Consider the following 23962-nt stretch of genomic DNA (forward strand, 5'->3'; position numbering starts at 1 on the left):
TCTGGTGAAGAGGGTCCAGCCACTGTTTGCTTGGCCAAGTCACAGTAGTGGGCTGGACACTGTGTGGCAGGTGTTTCTGAAGACGTGTGTGCCTCCATGGGCTCTGGGCTCTGGGTTGCCCACTGTGGAGCTTGTCCACCTTGAACTCTAGCCTGTACGGTTAAAGACATGTCCTATTGGCGTTTAGATTTCATGGATTTCTGTGTCCCGTGAAAGGGGCTAGCCCAGGGCTAGGGATTCATGTACTGTTGGCCTTCGTTTATGTTTGTGGATCTGTGTCTTTATCAAGACTTCCCAGGGTCTAGCTGGCTCCCAATTTTGAATTGGGATTGGCATTAGAAAAGCGATTTACCCAGTTAGAGCAGTGGTGTGACTTAGTAGCAGAACGGTCGCTTAGAGGAAAGGAAACCTCGGATGGCATCATTTTCTGCTACCTCCCTGCTGTGTGACCTGCAGACAATGACCGAAACTTTCTGAGTCTGACTTAACTCATCTGCATATAGGGACTAATAATACCCTTCCCTTTTCCAAGCTATATTAATGATGGCATTAAATATTCTACATAAAGTGCTTAGCCCAGTGCCCAACACATGAATGTTTGTTAGTAAAGTATTGCAGGCTACCTGATCATTGCCCTGGTCTCCACAACAGCTATGACCTTTTGACGATCCTGCCATTTGCTGTCCCCGGTAGGCACAGAAAGTGAGGAGCCCCAGGACAGTGCATTTGAGATTTTTCACATTAAAAATGTTGCCTGTTCTATGCTTGTCTCACTCTGGTATCTTTCTATGTCGTATTCCAAGTACAAACAGGCCTAACATGCTTATAGATTTTGGATGCTGAAATAATGTGACAGTTGTACCGAAATTTTCCTTGTCTGCATTTAGTAAATAGGCTGCTCACAATGAGAAAATACCCTTACCAGGAATGTGATTTAATGGCCCAATCAATGGCAAAATTAACTCTAGTATCAGAGTGAAAGGAGGCTTTAGGTAAGCTGCTCATCCCACATCCAGTGCCAGCTCCCTAGTGTTAGGCGTAGGCGATAAAATACCATCATGTGATAGCCGAGATGAGGGAACGCTTGCCTGGGGACCTCCCTGAGCTTGGGGGATCTGTAGCATACCAGGTTCTCCAAGGAGCTTGGCCTGGCCGGCAGGAATGTCGAGGGGACACATCCTCTGCATCCATCCCTTGTTCATGATAGAGACTTGGTCCCGGGGGTTGAGGGGGGGCTATTAAGCTCCATTCATGGGCGGAGATCACAAAATGCCCACAGTAGCCGAAATTTGTTTTGTCTGGCCCTAGGAAATGATGCTTCCCTTGCTGCTCCTAAACTGAAGTTGATCAGGGCGGAATTGCTTGCTAAGCTCTAATGTGGGTTTGTGGTGATAGGGATGTTTGTTGTGCTTTTCCACACTAGTGCCCAGTTTTGCAAATCATTTGAGGATGCAAGAGATGCCTAGGAGAATACATCCTTGTATGCTTAACTCATTGTTGCTGATGAGCTAGCCAATCAAGTCTTAAGTGGCTATGGCCTCACAGAAAACTAATTGGTGATGGACGGCAGCCTACAGATCCATTTTCAGATGCTCATTTTCCACATTTTGGCCTTTTAAAATTCTTGGGTTGGTCGTAGCCATAGTATTACAAGCCTGCTGGGTCCCAGGATTGGCTGAACATTTTGTTAGAAACAAATATTTACGGAGCTAATGCCAGAATAGAGAAAGATATGTTAGTCTCTCCGTTGGGCTTCCTATTCATTTAAATGCCCCCAGTTATGGACAGAGATGGATAGAGACCAACAGACACATAAACAAGCATAAGTTGCCCCCTTCCCTCTCTCTTCTTCTTTTTACCTTGCTTCCTTCTGTGGGGGTGCCGCCAACTTTAAGCAGTGTCTTCTCAGCTTTGTGGCCCCTCCTCCAAATGCAGATGCAACTCGATTTGATTAGATTTTTAGGGTATGAAAAGAAGTGTCACTGTAAGACTGGGAAGTCAACTCAGGTGGTTAAACAAGCTGGTTACTATTTTACATTGAACTCATTCTGCTCACCTAGCACGATCATGTAGATTCGGAGGCTGTCAAATTTGGGGAAGAAATGCTAATAATATTGCTCAGTTACCCTTGTTAAAGTGCTTTAAGGTAGTTTTCCTTTCACATCTGTGATCTCATCTGAGTGGTGATCATTCTGAGCCTGGAGAGCAAACAAGCGATATAGTTTCTTATAGTTAAATGATGCTCGTTCAAGTCCGCAACATCCGTGCACCTTGATGGTCACTCTTGGCAGAATTTAACATTGACTGGGGTGAACGTTCGCTTCTCAGTCTCCAGATTAGTCGGAGATGCCCATCAGTCCTGATTGATGAAGTGTCCATTTAGCTCGTGGAAGGGAGCGGGACTAGGACAAAGGAGCCAGAGGAGTGTAATTACAACAGGCTCTGTCTTATTCTGAGGATGAAATGAACATATATGCATGAACGCAGCAGCTGCCAGGAAGTTTTCAAGTGCGTTCTACTATCCAGATTCTCCCTCTTCTTGAATTTGGCTTTGCTGCATGGGTACCCATCTGCTGGTAGTAACCAGACTGATAATTGAAGGCAACCTTCCAACACAGCTTTGCCAGGGCCATCTGTTTTCTAACGGGGCTGTAGGGTTTTGGAGGATGGGTCTTAATTGTTTCTTTAAGATTCAAAAATCTCTCCCTTCTGCGGGGGGATATTTTTGAAGTGCAGTTTTTGAAAAAGGTGGCCTTCTGAAATGTTTTCCCCCTAAGGATGTGAGGGGCTTTGTTCCATCTGTTTGTAACAATACTTACCAATCCCTGATGGTCCAGACCGTAGCATAGAATATAGGCCGAGATACTTATCGCCTAGTCATTGAAGGTAGAAGAACAGATTGAGGAATATAAATAGAGGATTTATTTATTACGCAAGTCTTATGTGGTTGATAAGCAATAGTGTTTTTATTTTGTTGTTTTTAAGATTATGTATTTATTTGAGAGCGAGAGCGCACACGCACAAGCAAGGGAAGGAAAGGGAGAAGCAGACTTCCCTCTAAGCAGGGAGCCTGATGCAAAGTTCGATCCCAGGAGCCCAGGATCATGACCTGAGCTGAAGGCAGATGCTTGACAGACTGAGCCACCCAGGTGTCCCAGCAATAGTTTTTATTTGGCATTTAAATAAATATTGCTTGGTTTTAAGATTAAAAAATAGGTGTAGTCATAGAATGGACATGCGTATGAGTCTCTGCTACTTTTTTGTGTGGCTCCTTCACCTAATCAGGTACCCAGAGAACCTGTTTTTACTGTGAAAGCTCGGATTCCCCCATCTAGAGTGAATTCTTCCTTCCGTGCATCTGCCCTCTGATTTCCATAACCTATTCCACCTTTCTTTAGTATTTAGCACATCCTGGTATGAACTAAGTGATTAGTATCAAGTCCTCCCCCACTGGAATGTGAGACCGGCTCTGCGGGCAGGAGATTCTAATTTATGTTTGTATCTTTCCTAATACCATTCCAGCATCTTGCACACTGTAAATTTTCTTAATAAAAACTTAATATTCATAAAAACATCCTAATTATAGTAAGCCCTAAGATAGTTTTACAATGAAAAGTAAAAAAAAAAAAATCTGTCATGTGAATTTTGGTTTATTAGTATATCAGATCTTTGCAAAGATGTATTTGATCATTCAGATGTGCTAGGACCTTGGAGCCTCTTTTTTTTTTTAAATTTATTTGACAGACAGAGATCACAGGTAGGCAGAGAGGCGGTAGGCAGAGAGGCAGCCAGGGAGAGAGGAGGAAGCAGGCTCCCTGCTGAGCAGAGAGCTCGATGCGGAGCTCGATCCCAGGACCCTGAGATCATGACCTGAGCCGAAGGCAGAGGCTTTAACCCATTGAGCCACCCAGGTGCCCCTTGGAGCCTATTTCTTTGAGGATCTTGTGAATAGGATTTTCCTTATGAGTTAACTGTTTAGCAAGCATAAGTACATCAAGAAAGATCAGAGAAGTGTTTCTTGAAGGAAAAAGATTATTTGTCTGTGTTGTTTTGTGTTTTTGTTTTGAGTTCTCTTTATAACATCATCTGATTGAAGTAAGAATGTCTAACTTCATTAAGTACTTGAGAGGAAAGGGAGATTCCTCCCCTAGTGATATATTTAAGTAGTCCCGTTTAGGGACCCTTATAAGGCAGAGGTCATACTAGCTCGAGTGGTTTTGATTATAACCAGTTAAATGTGTGTTTTAGGAAGTGAAGAAGGAATACAGCGTCCTGAAGAGTCAGTTTGAGCAACGGGCTAGAGAAGTCTGCCACCTGGAGGAAGAGCTGAGGAAAGCCAGACAGAATTTGAGTCAAAGCCAGAACGCTACAGAAGAAATGAGGGGTGAGTCAACATTGCCTTTGGAGGTACTCTTCTAAGCTGATGTCGCATGAGGGAGGATGGATGTCCTTAGAAACGTTTTTCGATTTTGCCATATATTCTCCCAGAAGGAAGTCTACAGTTGATGTGGAGAAAGTTTTCTCTCTTCCGCTTTCTAGTTTCAGAGTGATAGTCTGACTTTTTTTTTTTTTTTTAAACTGGAACACACGGAGTCCCAAACTGTCTTTGAAACCAGAAGGGTAAATATTCTCCAAACAAAAGTAAATTGTCAATGCTGTCTCTCACCCCAGAGTGTTGTTATTTGTGTCTCAAGTGTGTTTGTTCGTTTTTTCCGGACAGCTCATTTCCTTGCTTGTTATCATTTCCCAGACAGTGGAGAAATCCTGGATTAAATGCACGTTTTCCCAGCCTTTAATGACCATTGTTTTTTTGATGACTTACTTGACTGAATGATTTTATTTCCTCACTTTCTGCACAGACACTGGATTATGCTGCACACACCACACAAGCCACCATGTCACATTTATCTGTATGTACCCTTTGTCTTGTACGTACGTTAGTTTTCTCAGCTGGGTATTTGCCCCTCTAGAACTTCTTTTAACCTGCCCTAGGGAATGTGTGCTGTAATTCCCCGTGACTCCTTTCTCTTTTAAATTCTGATCTAAGACAGCTTTCAGTTCTTCCACAGCAGGGGGTAAAAGTGCCAGTCTTCAGCTTTCTGGAAAGAAAACTAAGAAAAGGCAGGCCGAGGGCATTTTTCAGTGTTGGTCACGACTGTGGTTGTGCCAGGTGCTCACAAGTGAAGTGGAATGGTGGCCTAGGAAGATAGCACCTCAAGGGCCTTTCAGTAGGTAGACTGAAATACAGGTTCAAACTAGGAACTGAGGCACCAGGGTGGCTCAGTCGGTTAAGTGTCTGCCTTAGGCTCAGGCGATGATACCAGGGTCCTGGGATCAAGCCCCACATTGGGCTTCCTACTCAGCAGGGAGCCTGCTTCTCTTTCTCCTCCCCGATCCAGCTCTCTCTTGCTTTCTCTCTCTCTCTCCCTCTCTCAAATAAATAAATAAATAAAATCTGAACAACAATAACAACTAGGAATTGTTTTCCTTTGAGTGTAACAACTGAGTTTATCATACATGCTAGCTTAATCATCTGTTGAGATTCTCCATGTTTATTCTCCCTCAATGTATTTGAGAAACATGGAGACCTCCATCTCAGCTGAATGAAAGCACGGTCATTATTTCCAACTAGGAGGGGCCTGTGGGTAGACATGAGATCCTAAGCAGAAAACAAGTTGACAGTGGAGTCTAGAAAATCTTCCATTTGATTCCTCTATTCATAGACACACTGTGAGGGGCTAGGATGTGGGCGGCATTGTTCCTCAGTAGTACCTGTAGGCCTTGAGAGTTGTTGATACACAACAACTCTTTTGTACTTAAGCCCAATCCTGTGGATTTTTGGCTAACATGGTGAAATAATTACTCACTTTTCTGGGAAACCGGAATTACTCTGTAGTGAAATATAATGTTTCCACCTTAATGCCTCTCTTCTCACAGTTTTCTTTCTCTGAATAAGTGTCTCAGAAGGGGAAACACACACATAACATATTTGTAAACACAGAAAACATATAAAAGAAAATAGTTTCAAGTGCTTAGGAAAATAAACCCCTTCTTGTTTTACACAGCAGCACTTTACTAAGCTGCTGAGAAAGAAGATGGACAAATGTCTTATCATCCTTATAAGGACCATTTCCTCATTGTCTGTGTGTAAGCTCAGGTAATTATCAGGTGATCTACGTTCCAGGAGGTACCCAGGCAGTAATGCTGATTGTTATAGGGCTTGAGAAGCTGTTGGTTTGTTTGGATTTTTTAAGAGTTTCAAATTCTTCTAGAATACGTATTTTTTTAAAAAATGACAGCTAAGGGCACCTGGGTGGCTCAGTGGGTTAAGACTCTGCCTTCAGCTCAGGTCATGATCTCAGGGTCGGGTCGGGTCAGGTTGGGTCCCCCATCGGGCTTTCTGCTTAGCAGGGAGCCTGCTACCTCCTCTCTCTCTCTCTGCCTGCCTCTCTGCCTACTTGTGATCTCTCTTTGTTAAATAAATAAATAAAATCTTAAAAAGGAAAAAAAAAAAAAAAGCTACTTTTTTTTTTTTTTTTTTTTAATAGCTAAGAATGCCTCTCAGGAAACCATGTTAAGAGATCTTCAAGAAAAAATCAATCAGCAAGAGAATTCCTTGACTTTAGAAAAACTGAAGCTTGCCTTGGCTGATCTGGAAAAGCAGCGAGATTGCTCTCAGGACCTTTTGAAGAAAAGGGAGCATCACATTGAACAACTGAACAATAAGTTAAGCAAAATAGAGAAAGAGTCTGAAGCATTACTGCTTGCTTTGGAGTTAAAAAAGAAAGAATATGAAGAACTGAAAGAAGAGCAGACTCTGTTTGCTCGTTGGAAAAGTGAAAATGAACAACTTTTAAGTCAGCTGGAGTCAGAAAAGGGAAGCTTGCAGAGTAAAATTAATCACTTGGAAACTTGTCTCAAGACACAACAAATAAAAAGTCATGAATACAATGAGAAAGTAAGAACACTGGAGATGGAAAGTGAAAATCTCAGTGTTGAGATCAGAAACCTTCACAATGTGATAGACAGCAAGACTGTGGAGGTGGAGAGACAGAAACAAGCTTATGCAGACTTGCAACAGAAAGCTGAGTTCTCGGATCAGAAACACAATAAGGAAATAGAGAACATGTGCTTGAAGATTTCTGAGCTTACTGGGCAAGTGCATGATCTTGAACACAAGCTTCAGTTACTGTCAAGTGAAGTCATAGACAAAGACCAGCGTTACCAAGACTTGCAGGCTGAATATGAGAACCTCCAGGATCTAGTAAAATCCAAAGATTCTTCTCTTGTGACAAATGAGGCTCTAAACAGAAGTCTTTTGGCTTTTGAACAGCAGCCTGCAATGAATAATTCCTTTGCAATAACTGGAGAGCAAGGAAGCATGCCTTCAGAGAGGAGCAAACGCCATCTAGAAGCAGACCCAAGTCCAAAAAGTTCAGCCGTCTTACAAAATCGAGTAATGTCTCTCGAGTTTTCATTAGAGTCTCAAAAGCAGATGAACTCAGATCTACAAAAGCAGTGTGAAGAGCTGGTGCAGATCAGAGGAGAAATAGAAGAAAATCTCATGAAAGCAGAGCAGATGCATCAGAGTTTTGTGGCTGAAACAAGTCAACGCATTAGTAAGTTACAGGAAGACACTTCTGTTCATCAGAATGCTTTTACTGAAACTTTAGCAGCCCTGGAGAACAAAGAAAGAGAGTTCCAACTTTTGAATGAAAAATTAGAAACTGAGCAAGCAGAGATTCAAGAATTAAAAAAGAGTAACCATTTACTTCAAGACTCTCTAAAGGAGTTACAACTTTTGTCTGAAACCCTGAGCTCAGAGAAAAAGGAAATGAGTTCCACCATTTCTTTAAACAGAAAGGAAATTGAAGATCTGACCCAGGAGAATGCGACTCTCAAGGAAATTAATGCAACCTTAAATCAAGAGAAGATTAACTTACTCCAAAAAAGTGAGAGTTTTGCAAACTGTATAGATGAGAGAGACAAAAGCATTTCAGAGTTATCCAATCAGTATAAGCAAGAAAGACTTATTTTACAACAAAGATGTGAAGAAACAGGACATGCATTGGAGGATCTTAGTGAAAAATATAATGCAGCTCAAGAAAAGAACTCTCAGTTAGAATGCTTGCTAAATGAGTGCACTATTGCTTGTGAAAATAGACAAAAGGAACTGGAACAGCTAAAGGAAACATTTGCAAGGGAACAGCAAGGCTTTGTAACAAAATTAGCATTAGCTGAAGAAACAAACCAGAATCTAGTACTGGAGTTGGGGGCGGTACGGCATGATCTGTCATCAGAGATTGCAGATATCCAAAACAATTCCAAGAGTGAGGCGGACGGTTTAAAGCAAGAAATCATGACTTTAAAGGAAGAACAAAGTAAGATGCAAAAGGAACTTAATGCCTTACTACAAGAGAATGAGCACCTGGTGACGTTAATGAAGACGAAGCAAGAGCACCAGATTCCAGAATCAGAACCAGTTAGCGACGCGGTGGAAGGAGTGAGTGAGATAGATAAATGTCATGTTCAACTTCCGATGGATCAAGAAGTTAAAGATCCTTCTCTAGACTGTCAGAACGCACAGTTGGTACAATTAGAAGCTAAGGGAATTAGGGAATTAAAACTTCGGGAAAGTGAGAAGGAAAAGAAATGCCTACTGCATGAACTATGCACAATTAGAATGGAATTAGAAACCGGAAATTTGCAACCAGACGCTCAGTCACCAGAACCTAGTGGCCCTAAAGACTGTGACGTAGGCACAGAAGAAAAGTATATGTCAGTGCTTCATGAGTTGTCAGCAAGTCAAAACGACAACGCACATCTCCTGTGCTCTCTGCAAACAGCAATGAGCAAGCTGAGCGAGCTAGAGAAGATGTGTGAGATGCTGCGGGTTGAAAAGCTCGAGCTAATGTCTGAGCTCGATGATTCAAGATCAGAATGTATTACAGCAACTCATAAAATGGCAGAGGAGATGGAGAAACTAGTAAATGAAGTTAAAATACTAAACAACGAAAATGGCCTTCTCCAAGGGGAGTTGGTGAAAGAAATGGCAGAAGATGAGTCTTATGAACAACAAAATGAGCGGAAACGTGCATCCTTAAATCCCTTGGGTGACAGTAATTGCTATGAGCATTTGACATTGTCAAATAAAGAAGTTCAAATGCACTTCGCTGAATTACAGGAGAAATTCTCGTCTTTACAAAATGAACACAAAATTTTACACGATCAGCACTGTCAAGTGAGCTCTAAGATGTCAGAGCTACAGTCTTATGTGGACACATTAAAGGCTGAAAATTCGATCTTGTCAACAAGTCTGAGAAGCTTCCAAGGTGACTTGGTAAAGGAGGAGATGCCAGGACCCGAGGAAGGGCATTTTCTGTCATTATCATTCTCTTGTGTGACTGACAGCCCTAGCCTTACACGTTTGGGGGAATCCTCTTTTTGCAAAGACATTTTAGACCAGACAGGAGAAACATCGCTTTTGAATAATTTAGATGGGACTATTTCAGCAAACCAGTCTAACGTAGAGGAACGATCTTGCTGTAGTCCAGAGGAGGAGAATCTGACCAAGAAAGAAATTCTGTCTGCCCCAGCAAGGAGTGTTGAAGAACTTGAAACCCTCTGTCAGATGTACGTGCAATCCCTCAAAGAGCTAGAAGAGAAAATTGAAAGTCAGGAGATTATGAAAAATAAGGAAATTAAAGAGCTCGAACAAATATTAAGTTCTGAAAGGGAAGAGCTTGACTGTCTCAGGAAGCAGTATTTGTCAGAAAATGAACAGTGGCAACAGAAGCTGACAAGCGTGACCATGGAGATGGAGTCCAAGTTGGCAGCAGAAAAGAAGCAGACCGAACACCTGTCCCTTGAGCTTGAAGTAGCGCGACTCCAGCTACAAGGTCTGGACTTGAGTTCTCGGTCTTTGCTCGGCACTGACATAGAAGATGTAAGTATCTGGGGTTTACATGATGTTTCTCAAGATACAGGCCCAGTAGGGACTCGAGAAATGTTTGTTCAGTTGAAATCTACATTAAATCAAGCTTAAAATATTTTTAGTATTCAGGGGTATAAAAACAAAATATACCAAAGGTTGTTTTTTGTTTTCAATTTGTTTTTTGTTTTTTAACAAACTGCAAGTTTAGAAAAATAAGTAAGCCTGATTGGGGCAGGGTGTATGGGTGTGAATTTCTATGATTCCACTCAAACATTACTGTATGGAAAATTACTAAAGATGTTTTTTAAAGCCTGGAGAAAATTCTGTTATGGAGTCAGAAAGTCATCTTCAGGACATATATGTGTTTTCACTCTGTCAGTTAATGGACCACAGTTAAATACTAAATTAAAACTTATGGATGACTGGGGCGCCTGGGTGGCTCAGTGGTTTAAACCTCTGCCTTCAGCTCAGGTCATGATCTCAGGGTCCTGGGATCGAGCCCCACATCAGGCTCTCTGCTCAGCAGGGAGCCTGTTTCCCCCTCTCTCTCTGCCTGCCTCGCTGCCTACTTGTGATCTCTCTCTGTCTATCAAATAAATAAATAAAAATCTTTAAAAAAAAAAAAAAACTTATGGATGACTATGTGATACGAATTTTAAGTTTTCTTGCCCTTTTCATACCATTTTATTGTTACAGAGTTGAAGTCATAAAAGTAAATGCAGTTTATTACATATTACTGAATAATTTTCTTATTAACTTGCTCTGGTACAAGTCTATGATTTGTTAACAGTCATTTAAAGAGACATCTCTTTCTTTATGGAAGATGAAATTGTTCACTCATAACTTATGCCCTTTCTGGTCTACCAGCTAAACTAGTAATGTCGTACAGTCTACGAGTCTCGCTTGATTCCCTCTGTCTGCCTCAGTAAGGTAGAGAGGGCAGGTGGTGATCTAATAGTCATAGTGGGCACAGCAGAAGATCCCCATTTTACAGATGAGGAGAAGGTGAGGTCCAGACATGTAGTTTATCCAAGAATATTAATAGTTAGTCCTTGGGCTGAGGATCTGGTCATGAAAACTTCCCTCAGTGAAGAATATCATAAATGCTGAAGATGGAAGTTGAACATTTCATATGGAAATTGTTAGCCTCTTACTTGAGAATCATGAAAAGAAATTTTATATTTAGGCTACCAAGAATATTTCTAGCTAGAAAAAATTATGACATTTAAATATGTTACAATTTAGAGGTGCCTGGGTGGCTCAGGGGGTTAAAGCCTCTGCTTTCAGTTCAGGTCATGATCCCAGAGTCCTGGGATCGAAGCTCGCATTGGGCTCTCTGCTCAGCGGGGAGCCTGCTTCTCCCACTCTCCCGCCTGCCTCTCTGCCTACCTGTGATCTCTCTCTGTCAAATAAATAAAAAAATCTTAAAAAAAAATAAATAGATATTTTACAATTTAGATGATCAGATAACTGATCTGGAGGATTTGTCTTCATGATAAGTACCTTACCCAGAACCTTGCCTGTGGAGAACACTGACTGAATGTTTGTTTAATTGTGTTGGATATTTGGATGGAGAGAGGAGAATGGGGTGAGAAATATGCCATTTGAGGAGACGTGTTCAGCAGAGGCAAGAAGCCAGTTTTTCTATAAAGTAATAATTAAGCGTATTTATTCTATTTTGATTCCTCTTGAAAAATAAAATGAGTTTTAATTGTGTATAACAACTACAGGCTCTTCGGGGTGGAAACAATAGCTGTGATGTAAAAGAATCAGAAGAATATACTTTGGAAACTCAAGAGAGAACACCAAAGCGTGACATTCATCAGATTTGTGAAGAAGGTGTTCAGCAGGACCTCAGTAGGGAGATGGAAAAAATAACCAAGACCAGTCCAGTCAGATTCACAGGAGAAGAATGGTCTAGGGAACAGTCTCCAGAAACCCCAGCAGAAGACAAAACCCAGGGCTGTTTAGAATGCATTTCTCAATTGTCACTTTCTGGTCCTAATGCCCCAGTTCCTGTGGATTTTCTAGAGAATCAGGTCACCATTCAGAATCTTCAACTGCAGGTAAAAGAGTCATCAAATGAGAATTTGAGGTTACTTCACGTCATAGAGGAACGTGACAAAAAAGTTGAAAGTTTACTAAATGAAATAAAAGAGTTAGACTCAAAACTCGATTTACAGGAAGCACAAATAACCACCAAGACGGAAGCATGTGTAGAATTAGAAAAAATAGTTGGGAAACTCAAGAAAGAAAAATCAAACTTAAGGGAAAGATTGGAATCTTTTGCTTGTGACAACCAGGAATTACACCAGAGAACAGAAAGTTTGGAAGGCCTCAATTCTCATTTAGAAACAGGCACAGATAAAAGGTCACATGCAGTTATTGAAGATAACGTGGCCGAGGTGAACGACAACTGGAGAGAGCGATTTCTTGATGCGGAAAAGGAGCTAAAGAGGATCCAGTTTGAGAAAGGTAGCATGGAGCATCACGCCCTCTCTGTGGAAGCCAACTTAGAGACAGTTCAGGCAGAGAAGCTATATTTAGAAAAAGACAATGAAAGTAAGCAGAAAGTTATAACCCGCCTTGAAGAAGAACTCTCTGTGGTCACCAATGAGAGAAACCAGCTTCATGGAGAGTTAGATACTTTGTCAAAAGAAAATAAAGAACTGGATCTAATGTCTGAAAAGATGAAGGAGAAAATATGTGAGCTCGAATCTCATCAAGATGAATGTCTCCATCACATTGACGTGGCTGAAGCTGAGCTAAAGGACAAAGCACAGCTCATTCAGACGTTGTCCTCCAACGTCACCGAGCTCTCGGAAGAGAACACTCGTCTCCAGGAGCAGCTGCAGAGTTTGGAAAAGGACTCAAACGCCCTGACTTTGGTAAAAAGTGAGCTGGAAATCCAAATTGAGCAACTGAATAAAGAGAAAGAATCACTTGCAGGGGAATCTGAAAGCCTGCAGACCAGACTGCATGAATCAGAACATGAAAAGCTGACCATCGCCAAGGCCCTGGAGGATGCACTGATGGAGAAAGGTGAGGTTGCAGTGAGGCTGAGCTCAACGCAGGAGGAAGTGCACCAGCTAAGAAAAGGCATTGAGAAGCTGAGGGTCCGCATTGAGGCTGATGATAAAAAGCAGCTCCATGTCCTAGAGAAACTGAGAGCGAGCGAGCGTAAGAGTGATTCGCTTCAGGATAAAGTGGAGAACCTTGAAAGAGAACTGCAGATGTCAGAGGAAAACCAAGAGCTGGTGATTCTTGATGCTGAGAATTCCAAAGCAGAGGTGGAAGCCCTAAAGACACAAATGGAATTGATGGCCAAAACCCTGAAAGATCTAGAACTAGACCTTGGCACAGTCAAGTTCGAAAAAGAAAATCTGATAAAACAACTACAAGAAAAACAAGGTCAAGTGTCTGAATTAGACACCTTACTCTCTTCACTGAAAAGTCGGTTAGAAGCAGAAGAGAAAGAAAAAATAGAGACGAGAGAAGAATCCAAAGCTGCATTGGAGATGCTCCAAACACAATTGAAAGAGCTAAATGAGGAAGTAATAGCCTTGTGTCATGACCAGGAGATCCAGGTCGAAGAACAGAGTATGGACACCTCGGGGCAGAAAATACATCAGCTGAGGAATAGCATTGAAAAGCTGAAAGTCCGCCTAGAAGCCGATGAAAAGGAGCAGCTCCAGGTCTTAGGAAAACTGAAGGAAAGTGAGCATCATGCTGACTTGCTTAAGGATAGAGTTGAGAACCTTGAAAGAGAACTAGAGATATCAGGGAAAAACCAAGAGCGCATGATTCTTGAGGCTGAGAATTCCAAAGCAGAGGTGGGGACTCTAAAAGCAAAAATAGAGGAGATGGCCCAAAACCTGAGAGATCTGGAATTAGATCTTGTTCATATCAGGTCAGAAAAAGAAAATGTGATAGAAGAATTACAGAAGGAGCAAGGACGGGTATCCGAATTGGAAATATTAAAGTCTTCCTTTGAAAATCTATTGCAAGAAAAAGAGCAAGAAAAGGTACAAATGAAAGAAGACTCTAAAATTGCCGTAGAGATGCTTCAAACACAAGTAAAGGAGCTAAATCAGAAAGCAGAAGCGTTGGGTCATGACCAAGATGCCTGGAAGGCCCAAGCACAGAATCTGCACAGTCAAGTAGATGCTCTTGAACTCGAGAAGGCTCAGTTGCTGCAAGACCTTGACGAGGTCAAGAATAACTACCTCAATGTGCAGTCTTCTGCGAATGGCCTCCTTCAGCAAGTAGAAGACGGCAAACATAAGCTAGAGAAGAAGGAGGAAGAAATCAGCCTACTGAAAAATCAAATTCAAGACCGAGAGCAACTCACCTCCAAACTGGCCCAGGTAGAAGGAGAACAGCAGCTTTGGAAGAAGCAAAAAGGGGAGCTGGAAAATCTGCTGGTGGAATTGGAACAGAAGAGCCAAGGGCTGCAAGCCAAAAATGACACTTTGCAGGACACCTTAGAAGCACTGCAGAGATCTCACAAGGATCTGGAGAAAGAGCTTGAGTTGACAAAAATGGAAAACGTGTCCTTTGTTGAAAAAGTAAGTGGCTTACCCTATCTATATTTGAATATGTAGTCACGAGGGAGGGAAACCGCTGTGTGGATTAGATTTCCTTCTGGGCCGTGTTTGCAGCATCGGACCAGACTCTGTAAAGGTTTTAAGTTCGTGGGGCCTTGAACTTCGGGGGACAGGGAGCTGGCTGGAGCAGCTGTGACTCTTGGCTTTGGCACACATTTACATGGGACTCTTCTACGTGTTAGCCCAGGTTTTCAGTGTGGCACCTGGACACAGGAGAAGCTTTGGGTTAGGCCCAGTTCCTGGTTCTAATTATAGTTCTCTCTTTACAGTACATTAGTCTCGTAACTTCCCAATACCTGGCTGGGAACTTTTGCCAAGGAGTCTGTAACAGTTACTAGTGAGGATCAGGAGGGACCCCCCATGGCCCCTGCCCTGCATTTTTGCCTTTAGGAGAAGGTACTATTAAAGGTGCCCATATAACGGTAACCAGCAGAAGTCTCAGGCCTCCTAGGGTAGGTCTTGGGGATATTGTGCTTCCAGCCCCTCTTATGCCTTCTCTTTGTGCAACCTCCTGTTTTGTCAGCTGGTGGTTAAAGAGGAAAATCTGCCATCGAGGGCCTCGATTAGTAACGAAAAATTAAGTTTTTGCCCTCTAGGCTTCCATACTGATCTAGAAAAGTGCTTCAAATTCAGTTTTTACTGGGCAAATATTAAAAATAAAAAGGAGTCTCCAGAAAATGGGATCAATCATAACCCTATAATATTTAACAGGAATTTCAAGTTTTGACACAGCTTCGAGAGACGGTAGTTACGATAGAGATCATTTGGCAAATTCTGCCAGCCTCTTTCAACGTCAAGGGCAAACGCCAATGATGAGGCTTTGACTGGTTTTGACTAATCCTAGGCATATTCCTGGCAGATTAGTATGGTATCAGGAGATTAGTGGAGATCCCAGAACTGATAAAAATATAAGACGCTACCTCATACCATGGTCTCTACTATTTTTGTTTCATACAAATTAATACCTTTATGAAGGATTTTAAGACTTAGTAATATCTTTCTTTGTCATTGCTTCCCTTATTTCTGTCTTTTATTAACTCTTGGCTGAGAAGAAAAGGTAAGCTTGCCAGGAGGTTGTGAGGATAGTAGCTGAGTGGATTTGTGAAGGGAGCCGTAGCCCGGTTCCATTTTATTTCTGAAGGTGAAAGGAAATGTTATGAGTGTGTTGTACCAGAGTGACTCATTTGTGCAAAAATGACAACCCCAAACAGATCCTAACGAAAGATGAAATTCCAGGTAAAGGTGATGACTGGGAAGGAAACCGAGCTGCAGAGGGAAATGCACGAGATGGTGCAGAAAACCACAGAGCTGAAAGAAGAATTTACCAGGGAGAGAAATAGGCTAACTGAGGAATTAAATATAATGTCAGAGGACATAAAGAGCAGCAAGGTGAGTCTCTCTGTGACGTGTTTGTGATGCTCTGCTAAGGTGGTGTGCACCCTCTCCCTCTTTGTTTTTGTAAGACCTAGAATGTACCAGACTGTTTTTTAAGCTTTTGAAAAAAATAGCCCCACACTTAGGTCATGATGAGACCTGCACTCATCTTCACCCTCCAGCCCTGTCAGGAACTCCGAAAGAGCCCCAAGCAGCTTTGGCAAAATATTCCAATATTTTTAACTGAAGGCAAGCCGGGTTCTATGTTAACTCACATCAGAAATAGATTTCCTGCAGCTTTCAGCAGATTTATCGGCTCTTCTAGCCTGCCTCAGATGAGGAGCCAGAATGTTGCCAGAGACAGATGCCCTGATCTTGCTAAGAATGGCAAAGTCACGGGAAGTCACAGGGAAACGTAAAGCTGGAACAGTCTTTGGATGTTATTTTAGGGCAGGGTTCCTGGGGCGGATCTGTAGCATCTGGGCTGCCACTCGTCACTGCTGTTTGTAGAGCAGACGTTGCTGATTCATGCCCTCTCCTCTTCCTGAATCTCTTCACACCGAGTCCCCACGGAGCAACTACTGTGCACACAGAGCTGGCAGGTGCAATGAAACCTGTTTGCCAAACCTGGATAAACGGTGAGCACTCGCATATCCGTGAGGTCCTCATGCACGTTCATCCCCAGGAAATACTTAGCAGAGGGTAATGAGACCATTGGGATTGCGACCCCGAACGATCCCAAAGAATTGACATGCTGTTGGTAAGAGCCTGCATAAGGAGTTGGGGAAATTGGTCCTTTAAATGTGGTATTTAATCTAATGAAAATTGAAAAGGTTTGGCATCTCAGCACTTGACTCATGGAATTTTCTGGCAGTGCTGCGTGGAAGGAGTTTATACGAATGATATTTGAGTACGGCACCTGCTGGAATTCCCTTTGGTATTGAGCAGCTTGGGAGTACCCCAACTCGAATCTGGCTTACGGCTCTACTAGAAGGCAAAGCGAGGTGTTTAGGCTCGGTCCGTAGTACTGGGCTGTGGTTTCTGCACTCAGAGAGCTTATAGTCTAGACACACAATACATCATAACATAAGAGCTGTAGGAGAGAAGCTTAATCTCTCAAGTGCCATAAATGAATCAACACGATTCTTTATGGCAAACTTATTGGGAAGTGGGTTGTGTGGGGTAGAGACTAACCTAATTTAGTAGGGAGGTCAGAGAACGTAACCTGCAGGATGTGGAGTCAGCTCTGCAAGGAATAGCGAAGAAGAAGGAAGCTTTTAGGTCTAGAGAAAAATCTTAGTTTGTTTTTTTTTTTAATCCTAAGAAAGTGAAAGGAAGCCATCATGAGATAGAAAATGATAAGAAAAAAGACTGGATAAGGAAGGTCATGGCAATGAATTAGAACAAAATCTAAAGGGATGGCAAATACGTGAGGCTAGAGTTTAAAGGGGAAGGTTTAAGGTGACTGGTTCGGAATATAGGTAGTACTTACAAATTGGGGGGAATGGTAAAAAATACTGTTGGAGAAGAGAAAGCGGTTTGGTGCAGAGACCCCAGCCTGCGAGATAAGGTGGAGGAAGGGGAGCCAGCAGAGAGAATGAGAAGGCATGAGGAGGCGAGCCAGGAGTGGAGGCTGCCTCAGGGAGGGAGGAGTGGTCAGCAGCGTCACATACTACAGAGCTTGGACCAGGTGAAGAGTACTCCTTGGGTTTGCAGCGTGGAGGCTGCTGGGGCCACGGAAAACGATCTGTGGAGGAGAAGGTGGGCTGTAACCAGGCTGGAGGGCTTGAGTCAGTGGAGAGGAACAAGTGGACACCATGTGTATAGACACACGCATAGAAGCGGTCATTTGGGACCAGGCACGGAGAACACAGGGGCCTCTGGCGCTGGAGCCTTGCCTGTCTCACACAGTGTAGGGAGAGAGGGGCAGAAGAGGTGAGGGCATTTGGAAGGAAATTATCACCATGACAGAACATAGAATCAAGCCTGGTCAAGGAAAAAAATGTAAGTCTGGAGGGGCTTCAGTGACAGTGGGGGTGGTAGGGGCGCTGTTGATGATGTCAAGGAATTACCGCACTGCAAGCACTTCAGTAAATGAGGCTGGAAGCCTGGGGGTTATGGTCTGGACTGGTTCAGCTCAAGGTGGGTTCTCGGAGAGTCTGTGGTCCCAGTGGATATCTGTACCTTGGGGGTGGTTGGGCTGCAACAGAAGAAATTGTCATTGGAGGTGAAGTCACAGTTTCAAGGGAGTCCATCATTAAGCGTTGTAGCACTATTCTATACAAATTATGTCTTATCTGTAAATTCTTTTTTTCTTTTTCTCTTTTCAGTACTCGGTATTTCCTAAAACTGTATATCCAGGTTCTTAATTATTTTAGCATGATTTTTTTTTTTTTTTTTTTTTTTACTTTTTCCATTAGGGTCAATTTAAGGAGCTCATGCTAGAAAATAGTGAATTAAAGAAGAGTTTAGATTGCATACACAAGGACCAGATGGAAAAGGAAGAGAAAGTGCGAGAAGAAATAGCTGAGTATCAAGTACAGCTGCAGGAAGCTGAAAAGAAACACCAGGCTCAGCTTCTGGATACAAACAAACAGGTAAAAACGTGGGGATTGTTTCCTGGAGGAGCCGCAGAGTGGTGTGTTGACCACGGTAATGAGGCATTTTTTGCAAGGTCATGTTCTGCAGGATTGTGTCGTACAGTCTTCTGTCTCATCACATTACCTGCACTGTCTTCCCTGGTTACCTCACAGGTCTTACTTTACAATGTGAGCTTTTAAAATATATTTACTTCCATCTTGGAATAGGTTAATCGCAGGGTCCCAAGGACTATTTGAAATGGTCCTTGGGACAGCAGTTTTCTTTAGTTTGTTTTCTAGCTGAGAAATTTTTTTAGCTGAGCCTCCTGACTAAAGTAACATTTTTCCTTCTTAGTACGAAATGGAAATCCAGACATACCGAGAGAAACTGTCTTCTCAGGAAGAATGTCTCAGCTCGCAGAAGGCCGAGGTAGATCTCTTAAAGTCCAGCAAAGAAGAACTCAATAATTCTTTGAAAGCTACCACTAAGATTTTAGAAGAATTGAAGAAAACCCAGGTATGTTCCTTTTTTATTACTTCATGACTTAGAATGATTTGTACAGGTAATGGTGGTTTCCATCACATGGAATTAATGTTTTCATTTTAATTGTTACGACATTTTTCTTGGTAGTCAAAAACAAGCGCATCAGTTCTCTGCTGAGTTATTATTTAAAAATCAGCAGATGATCGCGGTCTCACAGCTTGAATAAACGTTATGCATTGCTCAGTGAATCCTCTCAAATTAGAGGATGGTAAAAGACTTTCTCAAGATGGATATGAAGAGCCTGATGATAGCAGAGGAGGGCAGGCCTCTCCAGCTGTAGACTGTAATTTTGTGGGTAATTCCGAAGTCTTGCTTGATTGGTCTCCAAGTTCACTGCCGTCACCAAGCCCACTTTTTTCGTGGCTCGTGTGGAGATCAAGGTGCACCAGAGCACTTGTCACCTCTTGTCTCCACACAAGGATCGTAAAACTTTCTCCTTTCCAAAAAAGAAAGAGGTGAACTGTACTCTTGGGATTGTTTAGTTATAGGTGGTGCTACAGTAATTCTACTTCTTAGAAAGAGGTGTTTTGATTCCTACCGATATTTTTCATAAGATGAATATCATCCAAGATGTATAAAAATGAACCTGGAAGATAAATACCTATAAAGGTCTTTACTTAAAGGTGATTTAAATTGTAAAAATTATGATATTGTATATTCAATACGTTGAAACAGAAAAATAGGGGCAAACTTCTTAAGTCTGTAGCTCTTAAGTAATTCTCAAGTTGAAGGAAATATACCAATAAAATACAAACTAGGAAAAGTCAAGATAACATTCATGGTCACTAATGTTCTTCTACTCCAAAATGAAACATGTTAGGTTTCATAACAGAAGAGTTTCAGTCTACTTTTTTGTTTACTCACTTTCTGCCTTTAAAAAACTGAGGTTTTTGGTTTTTTGGGTTTTTTTTTAAAGATTTTATTTATTTATTTGACAGAGACAGATCACAAGCAGGCAGAGAGGCAGGCAGAGAGAGAGGAGGAAACAGGCTCCCTGCTGAGCAGAGAGCCCGATGTGGGGCTCGATCCCAGGACCCTGAGATCATGACCCGAGCCGAAGGCAGTGGCTTAACCCACTGAGCCACCCAGGCGCCCCCAAAAAACTGAGGTTTTTTATATAGTTTGGTATATAGTGATATTTTAGTTTCAGGTATGCTTTCTGCTTTGACGGTTCTATTGTGGGGAATGTCTGTGTCTTACACATACTGTGTGCGAAATGGCTTATTGTTAGGTGAGCCCATTCAGATTGCATAATTTTAATGAAGTCCAGTTGATAAGCACTGTTGAAATGGAATTAAATGGATCTCTAATCCAATTAATGTTGGACTTAGAAATAAAAATCCTGAAAAATGCAGATTTACTGCAACACTGCTAATATTATTCCAAAATGAAATAGACAAAGAATGAAATCTACTTGCAGTGTGAATGGGATGCCCAGTTCTTTTTTTTTCGTTTTTCTCTTAAATTTAAATAGTTCAGTTTGCCTTTGTATGTTCATGATCTCTTAACAGCAAACTCTTGGAGTTAGTTTGTTTTAGAAGCCTGCATTTTTTTAATATCACATAATACAAGGCATATGCCATAGATCACATAATATCCCAGCAAGGTATGGGGCAATACTTCATTATCAAATTCATATTTCTGCAACAAAATGTATGATTATGCTTACAAGGTGGATAAATAAAGACCATATATAAATACCTCTGTATCTGTTCAGGTGAGGTTTTTCCTCTAAATCATTGTCTGAGCTTTCTGGAATATGCAGATGTGGTTAAGGAATCCTGAACTTGTACTCCTGAGAAGTGTATTATTCTATCATTCTCCTACCATTCTATTCACTTTCTATTTGAGCAACTGTAGAACTTAAGTTTGTATCATGAGCCATAAAATTATTTGGCCTTCACTTGGTGTCACTAACACGAATGCCATCTTGGATATTGAAATTGTACAAAGGCACGGACTACAAATGGAAACAGTTCTATCATCGAGAATTTTTTTTTAAGATTTTTTTATTTGAGAGAGAGAAAGAGTGAGCACACAGAGGGAAGGGGCAGAGGGAGAGGTGACAGAGAATCTCCAGCAGACTCTGCTTTGAGTGGGGAGTTTAATTCAGGGCTCGATCTCATGACCCAGAGATCAGGACCTGGGCTGAAACACAAGAGTCAGGGCCGAAACCCTGGGCTGAAACCCAAACTCAACTGACTGCACCACTAGGCCCCCCAATCATTGAGAAGTTTTGACCCACCAAAAATATGCCCACGTATCTCCTATCCTAGCCCCCAAGGTGTGATTCCCATTGCATGAACCCAGACATGGTGGGCTCCTTAATAGAACACTATCTTAGGAGCCAAGATTTATGCTTGCTGCTACTCAGAAAGTGACAAAACCACAGTGTCTACTGGGGAGACCTAGGAAATTGAATAGAGAAGATGAATCATTTTTATTTTGAACATCAAAATTCTTAAATTTACAATATATGATCCTTAATTATACCTCATGATTATTTTCTCATATACTCATAAAAAATAAATTCAAGGTTTTAAATTCAAGGTTTTGTTTCATAGGCGGACAATGTAAAATATGCAAATCAGTTGAAGAAGGAAAATGAACGTGCCCAGGGGAAAATAAAATTGTTGATCAAATCCTGTAAACAGCTGGAAGAGGAAAAGGAGATGTTGCAGAAAGAGCTGTCTAAGCTTGAAGCTGCACAAGAGAAACAGAAGACAGGTAGGCGTTAATTGGGCACATCCATGAGCCAAAACCCTTTTCTGCTAGTGAAACCATACACGAATGGTATGTAGACACAGAGATGTTTTTAGTGCTGTATGTTCTTTTTGTTTTGTGTTGTTTTTAGGTTTAGTTGTTTAGTTTTATTTATTTTTTCTTATGTTCAGTTAGCCAGCATATAGTAAGTACATCGTAAGTGTGTTAATTCATTAGTTGTGTGTAACACCCAGCACTCATCACAACTAGTGCGGTTTTCCTTTACTGCGTGTTGATGTTCATTTTCCAGTTTCTGAATTTTCTGTGCAGCTTGGGGTCATAGGATTAGTAGGATTCAGAATGAAGTCTGCAGTTAAAATAGAATTATTGTGTCTTCTGTTCTATAGAACATATGAAAAACTGGCAGCACTTTTTGCAAATGAGCTGTTCCAAGAAGAGTTGTTCATGTGGATGTCCATTTATGAAGTCCTATGTCAAAGGCAGATTGACATTCTGTGCTGGCATTGGTCATTTATCAATAGTCGATTCTGGCTGTCCTTGGCCCATCTTTGTGGGTCCACTAAATGGAAGGCTTAGGGACTATAGGTTTGGGTGGCAGGTAAAATAAAAAAGAAATCACAGCTATCCTTGTCACTTTTTTCTACTTATGTCTGCGGAGTAGAATGCTCTCACTGTGTGGAAAGATGGTGCCAAGCCTACTATGAGGGGCTTTTCTGGACCACAGCTTCACAGGGTGGGTCAGTGGTCTTCCCTGCTTCAAAGAGTACTTGGAATAAACTGTGGATCCAGGGGGTTTTTCCAGTGGATTTTTCCAACCAAGGCCAGCTACAAGTTGATCAGGACTCCTGGCTTCCTCTTCATGAGATCCCCCAAATATCTTGAAGTTCCTTCACTTGCCAGGAAGTGACATTCTTACCTGGTGAGGCTGCTGGAAACTCTGTAAGCAAGGTATCAGGCCAACATTTCCAAGGGGCTTTATGGCTCCACATTTCATAAAGTCAACTTTAGTTCCTTAACGCTGTTTGGTCATACCTGAGTCTATGCATGGCTCTCAAATAAGAAATTCAGTCAAATCTTTGGTAAAATAACTGATATTTTCAATGGTGCACTGTTACAAGGAGAACAGATTCTTATTGAACTTACGCAAATAACTATGACTGCCATGGAAGTAAGAACACTTAACTGAGACCTTTCAAATTTTAGAAGGTTCAGCTAGAGAGAAAAGTTAAAGCTTCAATTTGTTTACAAATGAATGCTTCATCACGTTTTTTGTTAAGGCACAGATATCTTAGATATCATAGATATCTAAGAGGTCTCTGGGATTAAGAGAAAATTTCTCTTAATCCAGAAGAATAAACAGTAGAGACCAGCAATGTTTCAAACAACAGTCACAGCCGTGTAATTGTCCCTTTATCTCATTTAGTCCCATGTGACTACCCTTGTCTAGTTTGAATGCAACTTTTAGTTCTGGAAATTCTTACTCATTTTAGTTTTGATCTTAAAGATATTAAATACCTGTTTTGTTCTAAAAGTCCTTTATATGAACTTCCTTGAAGATGAAACTTTTGCAAGACAGTAAGAACGATTGTAAGTGACAACAACTCAGAATGGACATGGTTAAAGAGCTGATGAGATGAGAGTTTACAATACAGCTGGCAAGGAAATCGGGTTATTTCTGTGACATATAACACTTCAGTAATTAAAATATCAAGTGAGGACCTTATTAAAACTTTAGGAATTGCATACAACCTCTAGAATAGTTACAGCATTTACCCAAGTGTAATGTAAGGTTTATCCTCTGTTTAGCAGTACTTCCTGAGTAACTTAGCATACCCAGATAAAGTCCTAATGAGTTAAAGGGACTTCATTTACAATTTAAATCTTGTGAAAACTTGTTAAACCTTAGAAAGTTTTAAAGCACATGCCTAAATAGGATTAGGGATGCTAAAGACCTGATATAGGCAAAACCTAGAAACTGTTTTTTCTGGACAACTGTTTACATTTTTTTCTTAATAGCAAATCAATTTGAAACAAAAAATATATTTTATTTATTTATTTGACACAGAGAGAGATCACAAGTAGGCAGAGAGGCAGGCGGGGCAGAGAGCTCTGCTGAGCAGAGAGCCCAATGTGGGGCTCCATCCCAGGACCCTGAGATCATGACCTGAGCTGAAGGTAGACACTTAACCAACTGAGCCAC

The 23962-nt window shown here is 41.5% G+C and overlaps 1 protein-coding gene across 2 annotated transcripts in view; it reads left to right on the forward strand.

Annotated features, from left to right (window-relative positions):
• The window catches only part of CENPF (centromere protein F), a 61694-nt gene that overhangs the window by 28593 nt on the left and 9139 nt on the right, over window positions 1-23962 (forward strand). For both annotated transcript variants that reach the window (XM_044267198.1, XM_044267199.1), the window contains exons 11-17: window positions 4249-4384; window positions 6549-9946; window positions 11665-14502; window positions 15778-15930; window positions 18336-18512; window positions 18850-19011; window positions 21603-21765. In XM_044267198.1, coding sequence (XP_044123133.1) covers window positions 4249-4384; window positions 6549-9946; window positions 11665-14502; window positions 15778-15930; window positions 18336-18512; window positions 18850-19011; window positions 21603-21765 — 7027 coding nt within the window. The remainder of the gene's footprint in view (window positions 1-4248; window positions 4385-6548; window positions 9947-11664; window positions 14503-15777; window positions 15931-18335; window positions 18513-18849; window positions 19012-21602; window positions 21766-23962) is intronic.

This window comes from Neovison vison, chromosome 10, assembly GCF_020171115.1.
Source record: "Neovison vison isolate M4711 chromosome 10, ASM_NN_V1, whole genome shotgun sequence".
NCBI lineage: Eukaryota > Metazoa > Chordata > Mammalia > Carnivora > Mustelidae > Neogale > Neogale vison.